General features: G+C 30.8%; 1 protein-coding gene across 3 annotated transcripts in view; it reads right to left on the bottom strand.

The window, feature by feature from the left end:
* Nucleotides 1-532: 532 nt before the first annotated feature.
* The window catches only part of LOC141456999 (ATP-binding cassette sub-family G member 1-like), a 204931-nt gene continuing 195084 nt past the window's right edge, over nucleotides 533-10379 (bottom strand). For all 3 annotated transcript variants that reach the window (XM_074133454.1, XM_074133457.1, XM_074133455.1), the window contains 4 exons: nucleotides 9416-9584; nucleotides 9184-9284; nucleotides 8923-9078; nucleotides 533-4294 (listed from right to left, as the gene is read on the bottom strand). In XM_074133454.1, the coding sequence (XP_073989555.1) occupies nucleotides 3956-4294; nucleotides 8923-9078; nucleotides 9184-9284; nucleotides 9416-9584 (765 nt within the window). In that variant the 3' untranslated portion in view covers nucleotides 533-3955. The remainder of the gene's footprint in view (nucleotides 4295-8922; nucleotides 9079-9183; nucleotides 9285-9415; nucleotides 9585-10379) is intronic.

Below are 10379 nucleotides of genomic sequence, written 5' to 3'. Positions count from 1 at the left end.
AAAACAAACAAATTAGACAAGAAAACTTTATTTACACTGAAAACTACAATGAAACAGATAATGTAAAAAAAAAAATCTTATTTATTATTAACAAAATAAATTTAAAAACGAAACATTTAAATATAAAAGATTTAAAGAAAAAGATTTCTAAATTGAGGAACTACATTCGACTAAATTCTAATTAAACATGTAAAAAAATTAATCAATATAATTACACAATAAGTTTAATTGCCCTGAATTCAAAATAATAATAATAATTCATTTTATCTTTTTTATGGGTCGGAATTTATAAGTTATTTATTATCACAGATAATATTGTATTTCATCCATACTTCAAAAAACATATGTTTTATTTTACTTTGATTTAAGCAAATGAGAAATTTTACTTAAAAATATACATATTTTTTTTATTTATTTTTAATTAAAAAAAAGTTACATTGAATTATTATTACTAGATTATGTTTATCACAGTTAATAAAAGAACAAACCAAAATTAAATATAAGTAATTCTAATCGAAGAAAATCAAGTTGCATTGAATAATCACGCTATGAAAAATTCTTGTTTTTTTTTTTTCTTGTTTAAATATAAAATATTTTTTAATATAAAATTATATTTTACTTCAATATTTTTAATTTTTTTATATATATAATAAAACATACCCTGTATTTGGTGGCGGGAAACAGTAGAAGATAAATAATAGTAATGCTTCAACAATATGCGACTACAACGCTATCTAGGAGTCAAAATGTACACTAGTAGATTGAAGAGAATCTATAAAAAGTTATTTTTTTCTGGGATCTTGTAAAAAAAACCCGTTTTTGAAATATGCTCCTTTACGTGATTAGCTTATTTTACACTATTCTAATGCGGGAAGCAGTAATTAATCTTTAATGCTTACATAAAAGAATTATAATTATAATTTGGACAATTTTATCTGTTAAAATTTGTTACAAACTTATTTTTTGTATTTTTATGTTTAACCTTTTTTTCTATAACTATTATTATTATTAACGCGAAGTTTTAAAGTTTTTTTTTTTTACTTCGTATTCGGGTTATTTTTTTTTTTTAACTAGTTTGCAAAAGAAACTGAAATTTTTTACTGACCTTCAAAGAGTTCAAAGAAACCTTGTAGGAAAAAAGAAAATTCTAAGAGCAAACTTGAACCGAGCATTTTATTTCTCATCTAATGCACGTTTACTGGTGGAAAATGTAATGTAACGTCAGCATATTTGACTGGACTTTCTGGTATCGAAAGGTTCTGATTTTTTTTTAATAGCAGAAAAATTGTAACATTCTTTTGACATTTTCTAGAAATAAATAAATAAACAAATAAAATGCTATAAAAAAAAAAATCAACCTTTGTGTAGTATATATTGATTTTAAGATCTGTTTTAAGGTAAGGCCTGTTTTAACCCAATTTTCCAACTAATCAATCATCCGTTAGTTGAAAACTGAAATCTGTGATTTGGCCAATTTCATGGGAGGAACTAAGAGGTATGTACAGTCGACTCGCGATAATTCGAACTCTACAGCTGCTAACTTCGGTAAATCGAAAAAATGCAGTGTATCTAGATACGCTCGATAACTCGAAATCCTTTTCTTAACAACAGGGAGAGAGGAGGCTCTATAATTCGAACGAGGCCGCATGCCCCTCTTTATAATTCGAATTTTCCCTAGTAATGTTTACTTCTCATTTTCCGCTTATTGTTCACATTCTGCGTAATGTTTTCCCTCTCCTTTCAGCCCAGTTTAACTTTCCAAGTCTCTTTCTTAGTTTGTCACGATGGGAAGTACGTCTCCCTTACTGTGTCCGACAAAGAAAAAATTATCGCGGCCGTGAAAAAAAATCGCCCAAACTTTCAATATTCCACCATCAACGCTTTCTACAATTCTAAGTCACTTGACTAAGTCAAGCCACATTGTAACAAAAAACTGTTCTTCATTTTTTAATTTGGTACATATGTATATTATTATTTATTGAAATGTTAATACATACTCGTATGTAATTTTTTGGTTCTTTTTTGTCGTTTTCATTATTTTTACCTTGTTACTTGAGGCTATATATGTCTAAAACTTAGGTAAGCTCATCCGTATTTTCAATATACGTATGTACATACATATATACATAATAAAAACTCTTAATAATTCGAATTTTTTTCCCCCCCTTCTTGATAATTCAAACTCCTTGATAATTCGAAATCTCGATAATTCGAATTTTCCTTGTAGTCCTTTGGATTTCGATTTATCGAGAGTCGACTGTATTAACAAATCGGACTTGCGCAGTTAAATCACATTCAATAACTGAGCTAAAACACCATGATTTTAATTTTAATAAAGAACAATCCAACAAAACCCTTAACTTTAAATGAATAATAAAAGTACGCATGCTTAAAATTATTAACAACAAATCGGTTTACAACAAATCGGTTGTAAACAAACCTTTTAAAAACCACTGCTAATTAATTTAAAGCGAATAAACACACATTAATGACATCACAGCGGGCAAATTCTAATTTTTATAACGCATTTTATGTTTTATTTATTGACGATAAATTAATATTAAAATTATTAAATTAAAATTTATATAAATTTATAATACTTTTCCACAAGCAGAAACAAACATTCTTATTATTTAATTTGAGAAAATTTGTCAAAGAAATAAATTCAAACTAAAAATAGTACAATACATACAAAATATGTACAACATAAATAACGCAAATACTTTCTGAGATTAGAGTGGCAGGCATTTTTCATGTTTCCGGTTTTTTAATTTATTTTATTCGTTTTTAATGGCTGCTAAAAAGTATCAAACTTTAATTGAAGATTTGTGGATCCATCTCTCTATGCCTCTTTTAAAAAACACGTTTAATTTAGACTTTCTCAAGAAAGAACCCTGTTCTAGTTACATAGCATTAAAAAAAAAAAAAAAGGTAGCAAGAACTGTACGGCCTAAAATTCAGCCTTATAATAACAGCCTTATAAGGCTTCAAGAAGTTCATGTACGAGGAAATAAGCAAAAAAGTTCATTTAAACTTGAAACTCAAATTTAGGTAAGGACAGAAGAATTGCCATCCTGTTTTTGATGTAGCAAGGAAAGCTTTTCATGCTTTGAAAAAATGGTGATAAGATACTGTGATTATCTTAGGCAAACCATAAGCAGGAGGCCTGCACTGTTTCCCCAAAAAAGAGAGAAGTGGCTTTGGACTAACCCACAGCTCGTAACCAAAACAAACCACTTACAGGACCAATCACTGTGCTTGGTTTAAGATTTCATTTTCTCTGGATAACCCAGAATAAAATCCTGCACTATACCCTTTTCCTAGATAAAGATTACTAATCTCATTAAAAGAGAGCGGGGCACTCACTCTGCCTTTTATAAGGATACATCTACACAGATTGCAAGGGAGACTCTTTCATTGTATCCCTCAGAAGAAAATCTTAGTTTAAGAAGATCTAGGGATCCCATATTCCCGAAGTGGAGGAACAAGAAAAGAACGCTGCTGCTGCAGCTGCTGATAACTGTCAGCTTGGACTGAATTTTAGACTTCCCGTTTGAATATGAAACTTGAAAAATTCCTTTTAGTTTCAACAATTACCTAAAGAGGTCAGATCTATCTCTCAGAAAAGTATCGCGAGATTTCCTACGCTTGACGTGCGTGACTTCCTAGCATACCTTCAACCACACTTAGCTATTTTGGCTGAAATAACTAATTTTCTTTAGCTATAAAAAATAAATAAGCAAAAACCACTTTACAAGAAGATTTTTCTATCATTGATCAGCTTATAAACAACACTGTGATTTTTTGTTTTTTGTTTTTCTAGCAAATAATTTTCTATTTTGTTTTAATTTATCACTGGTATTATATTAATAATAATAATAATAATAAAAACATTAACCTGCTATATAAATTAAAAAGAACTTTTATACATTTATACAAGTAAATATAATATATTTTACCGCCTATTCAATTTATACCAAACAGAAAATGCAGTTAAAGCATATGCTAGCAAGCCAATAGCAACAATATAGCAAAATTCTGGTACTGGTCGAAAATCCATGAAACCCATTTCATTTAAGAATTTCACTGGTTGTTTATAATGACAATATAGATCATGGCATGGTAATTCTTTTCTATTATTGCCGTACAATGATAGAAATGAACCTTGAAAAGCGGCACGAAAATAACTAGCATTATATAATGGTTGAATCGGTGCTGAAATGTCCGCATATTTCGTAGTGAAACCAAAAACGGAGAAAAATACAGATAATACTGGTGCTAAAAACACTGCAAGCTGTAAGGAGATAAACAAAAAACAGAAACAAAAAATTAGTAAAATAAATCTAGCAAAAAAAGTAAAATAAATAATTAAATAAATAATAAAATATAGAGAATTCGTTCCTATTCTAGCCGCTAGAGTATAGATTCAGTTCATGAGTTAAACCGATAGATAGCGTCTGAATTAACAAGGTGAGTTTCACAATTTCATTAACTTAATTTGCATTTTTATTTTTAATTTTTTTGAAAAAATTCCTTTCAATAATTAATTACCATTAATTAATTAGGTAAGAGAGAGAGAGAGAGCTATATGATCGAGTTAAACATTCGATGTTAATGAATGAAACTTTTTGTGGGCGGCACTAAAAAGTGTTCAATTAAATAAAGTGTGACCACTCTGGTTCAATTTAAAAATAAAACATCACCTAATTAACAAACCTGGTAAATTAGGTAACCACTCCTTTTTCCACAGGAAGTTTCACGAAAAATTATAGACGTTTCAAAGAGTAAATAAATACAATATAAACATAAGATACGCATAACATATGTCTGGTAACTGTGTAAAAATCTTGACGAAAATCGTAAGAATCGATTTCGAGAAAGTCGAAAAAATAAGATCGAATAAAGCGGTATCTCTATAGGATATACAGGGTGTTCATTTTAAGACGGCTCAAATGCATTTCATGCTTAAACGGTTGATATGAGCGAAAAATTGGTAGAGGAAAAATTTGTTGTCAGTCTAGTTTCAGAATATGTGACTTGATTTTAGATTCCTGCCCGCATACGCTGCAGTCGCGCGACCAAAAGTGAGGGCTCGCAGTTGACCCCCCATTTTCATATACACAGTTTTAAAGAACATAAAAAGTTATGAAAGAAACCGGAAACCGATGGTTCCCAATCTTTTTGGTAATTAAACACAACTCTCTCAATAATACCAAATAATTATTAAACCTTCTTGTTTGAAACAGATGTAAAATTATTTTTTAGCCATTTTGTGTATGCTTGAGAACATCTAAAGCTCTTAACATTTGATTTTTCTTAGAAAAGTCACTCGGAAAACGACTTATTTCCCGATATTAAGAAAAATACTAGCTTTACTGCCTTGGCAATATTTTTAGTAGAAAGGGGATGAAAAAATACATTGAAATGATCTATCGCGTGCTCTTCTTTCTCTTTGATTATAAGTTAAAAAATTGAAATATGATTAATAAATAGCAGATTTTGAAATGGCCTAGCACCTTTAATTTTGAAGATATCGAATTGCGGTTTCTGGTTTCTTTCATAACTTTTTATACTCTTTAAAACTGTGTATATGAAAATGGGGGTCATCTGTGGAACCCTTACTTTTGGTTGCGCGTCAGCCGCGTATGCGGGCAGGAATCTAAAATGAAGTCGCATATTCTGAAACTAGAGGTGACGGACAACAAATTTTTCCTCTACCATTTTTCGCTCAGATCAACCGATTAAGCATGAAATGCATTTGAGCCGTCTTAAAATGAACACCCTGTATATCTTTGGGGGGAGAGAGGAGAAACCATATTAGATGAGAATATTTTTGATCTCTAGTATTTTTTATCTTTGAAACTTTTTTTTAAAAAAAACTTTTACTTGAAAACTGCCCAACTTAGACATGCTTTAGAGCAGAGGGTGGCTAACAAGTCGATCGTGAGGCCAGTTTTGGTCGATCGTCGATCGCTCGCAATGTCTGGGGTGGAATTCCGTGTGTACCATGGACTTTGAAGCGATTTTAGAAGACAAAACTTTCGAGCAATAGTTTAATGCATTCTGGGTATTTGCAATCTTATAAATTGCAGTTGATTAAAAAAAAAAAAATTAATTGCATTTTTAGTTAGTAAAAATCGATCTTGAAAAAGTGCAGGAAAATCGATTTTTTTTTAGGTACCGCAGGTAACGGGAATGCTGCTAACAAAACGTTGGGTCTGGAAATTTATTTTCTTCATGAGCCTATATCTTGAAAACTTAATAAGTGATTTAAAAAAATAATAGATTTTACTTATCTACCCACACCTCGCTGGAATGCACCTTATACTGAAACACAGGGTATAAATAGGATGAAAAAGTAATTGCCATTTCAGTCGTGATACATTTATTCTGCCGAGCTTTCTGGACTAGGGACTAGGTCATCTTCAGGGCTGTGGAACATATTTACAGATTGTTAACTATAATTCTATTAAAATGAATAGGGTGAAGGGACCAGTAATTGACTGCTTAAGAAAAAATTCGAGTTTAAGATAGAATAACTTCCGTTATTTTGGCTCCAGGTGAAGGTTGTAAAATTGTACCGCACCAGTAGGATGTATTGTATTTTATTAATATTTTAAAAGCAGTAAATTCGATCTTTATGTCAACCAAAAATGATTTTTTTTGTAAGTATGTCAATGACCCAGTAATTGACATACCGAATTTTCGGTGGAACCAGTGTTTGACATGGAGTGGGACCAGTAATTGACATACAAATATATTCATGAAACGACATAAGGTATGCATTCAAAATCACTTTTAGATCTAAATAAATCACTTAAAACACTTTTTCAATTGGATTTATAACAAAAATTAGTCTTATTCATAATTAATTACAATCAGTTTTTAAATAGGCAAACCTAAATAATCTAATATTTTTTCAACCTTACCCTTTTTTATGCAGCTTTTGACGATCAACCCTTACACAACTGTACTACCGGTAACATCACAAACATCACAAAGTCACCAACTCTCCACGTATGTTTGATTTCGCACCTGGTACTTCTCTTGAGGGAGCTTCACTTTTCCTCTGGCCGTTTTCTTTGATGGAATTCTATGGTTTAGCCATTTCCTCCCTTTCTTCTTTGTCATGTGGCTAGGACCCAAAACTGAGGGAGAATGAGAGATTTTCCAACTCCGTTAGGTGGGCGTCGTTTTTATTAGTCACGTAGGCCTCGGAAGCTGTTCTTCGGCGATCACGATTATTCCAGTTTGTTGTTCATACATTGTTGTTCTCTACAGAATAATCATTCTGCATGCCCTCTTGAAATAAGGCGTACATTTGCTAATTCATTAATTTAAACATATTTTGTTGGAAGTTTTACTATTTATTTTATGTTGCCGATTTTTATCAATGATTTTATTTTACAATGTATTGAATTTTTAATTATAATAAAATTTACCAACCTATCTTATCATTTTCCCAGGAAGTCAATCACTGGTCTCAAACAAAAAAGCTGTAGGACTAGTAATTGACATACATGTCAATTACTGGGCAGATTGCCGTTTCAAGGACCAGTGATTGACAGCCCCAGTTTAATCCTCAATGCTTCTTATAATTAAAAAAAAAACTACATAAATTAAAGCTACAAGTAATACTAATTATAACAGAACATTGATAACCACACGAATACATGAACAAATAAACGAAAAATAAGAAAAAAGGAAAATTATTTTCTTATCAATCCTCCTTAGCAACGGCTTGTTTTTTCCTTGATTTTGAACTTTTAACACAAATAACCTTCCACTGATACCAAGGAACCTTCCAATAATTAATATTTTTCTGGAACTGCTGCCCAAAGGCTTCTCAATAACGAAATTGAAAGAATCACCACTAAAAACGGCTCATATCCCTTATAATACCAGTTTATATCTGGTATGTCAATTACTGGTGCCCAGTCAATTACTGGTCCCTTCACCCTATGTATAATGTAACGAAATTTACAAAAATTATTTACCTAGTTGACAAAGAAATATTTTTACAATACAGGGTTGGTGTGTATTCTGTCTTGTCTGTTCATGGACTGAATGTGATCGGTCTGAGTTAGGTTGTGTTGGAGTCAGTGTTGCCAATTGTCAAGTATTTTGTCCGTACATATTGTTTAAATTGTTCGTGTCTGTTTTGAAATTTATACTGTTTTCTATCTTAGATATGTATATAATTTCTATAGAATTATTGTTAACTATCTGTATAATATGTTCCACAGCCCTGAAGATGACCTAGTCCCTAGGTCGAAAGCTCGGCAGAATAAATGTATCACGACTGAAATGGCAATTATTTTTTCATCCTATTCAGACTATGAATCAGTCACCAAAAATAATGAACAGCAACAACAGGGTATAAATAAATATGAATATATTGGTTTCGTGACTGTAAATTGTTAAACATAGGATGGAAGATTTGCGAGGAATCGGTCAAATAAAACAACTCGTCTCTTTGCTAACGTTTCGTCAAATATATTGCCCTATTCAAGGCGTGACTAGTTCAGTTTCTGTAACTCAACCAACCCGCATAGCTACGCCCTGAAGAGGACAATATATTTGTCGAAACGTTGGCAAAGAGACGAGTTGCTTTATTTAACCGATTCCTCGAAAAACTTCCATCCCAAGGTATAAATAAACATAGTATGCATTTCATACCCCTTCTTCACCCCTTAGACTACGCCTATCGACCTACAAGTCGATCGTGACACACTTTTAAGATAAAAAGTAGATCTTATATATAGAAAAGTTGGCCACCCCTGCTTTAGAGGACTATGCATTAAAATTTAAAGCAAAAAAACGTTCTAACAGTACAAAGTTATAAACTAATTAATTGTACGAATTAATTTAAAACTACAAATAGTGGTAATAAAAATAATATTAAAGCAAAAGACGACTGACCGTAATTGGTAAAAGAGCTCCAGTCAAGAAACCAGTAGCCTGCGCCGTGAGACAGATCGCCAAGTTGAACATAACGTAAGAACCAAATCGTGAACACTCCATCGGCTGTTCAGATAAATAGTAACCGGGTGCTATGTAGGTCAAAGCGCAAACTGTCTGCCAATCAAGAATAACAAATCATACAAGTTTTAAGTGGCAAAAATTGAATTAAAAATTAATAAATTTATAAATATTTTTGATTTTTTTAAAAAAAATATTTACCTGAAAAGGTACTTCAACCAGAAGAAGTGCTGCACAATAAGGTGCTAATGAGTACCATCGATTAAAATGCTCCCTTGTCAGTACTTTGTACTCTAAAGGGACTAGAAAAATATAATAATTAAAAATAAATAAATACAAGTAAATAATAAAATCAAATAATATGAAAATAAAACTATAGAAAGCGTCAACAGACACTACAATCAATAAATACAGATATTAAGCTATTACTCACAAGATAAGAGCACGGTCATTTGACCAGTATAATGAAGAAATAAATTGGAACCATAAACAAATATAAAATTAGCTAATAAAGTTTGCGCATTGTTACCAACACCTTGGTATATATAGCCAAATATTAAGGAAATTATTAGATGGGCGAAAAATCTCAAAGCTATACCCCACTGCAAAAAATAAAAATAAATAAATAAATAAATAAATAAATAAATAAATAAAAATAAATAAATACAATAAAATTTAAATATAACTGTTTTTAGAAGAAGAAAAGTGGCATAATCATAACTCTAGTTTCATAAACAGTGGTTAATTTGAATGGTCTAATTGGGATAGAAGTTCAGTGGTTTGTGTTGGTCTACCGAGGCACAGCTAGCATCTTTTTTAAACACAATAATTCCCTAAACAATACTATATTACAATACTTCCACAAACCAGAAAATAATTTGTAAATAAACTTATTTGTAATCAAAACACCCAAATACAAATATGGAAAACTACAAGTAATAACACGGCAAAACTTTCACAAACACCAAAGCTAAACCATCTATTGGAAAACGGGATACCTAAAGACAATAATTAAAAAAACTCATAATATGAAATTTTGAACGTTTACAATACATTGTCAACTCATGAAAACTAAATATAGAAAATCTGTACGATTAAAATACTTTCACAAATCCAGAAAATAATTTGTAAATAAACTTATTTGAACTCATGATACCTAAAAACAAATACAGACAACTCAAAAAAAGAAGATTGCTTTCAGAAACAAAAAGGATAATTTATAAAACGACTCATTCGAAAAATGATTATCAGAATTGTTTGAAATTAGGATACCTAAAAACAAATATTGAAAACTCAAATTAAGAAAAAATGAACGATTACAAAACTTCCACAAACCAAGACACTAATTGGTCAACCAACTTATACGTAAACAGGTAATCTCTGAACTAATGAAGACG

Source organism: Rhodnius prolixus, unplaced genomic scaffold (assembly GCF_049639745.1).
Source record: "Rhodnius prolixus isolate KJV_2025 unplaced genomic scaffold, Rpr scaffold_10, whole genome shotgun sequence".
NCBI lineage: Eukaryota > Metazoa > Arthropoda > Insecta > Hemiptera > Reduviidae > Rhodnius > Rhodnius prolixus.
This window is presented reverse-complemented; position numbering and strand designations above follow the sequence as displayed.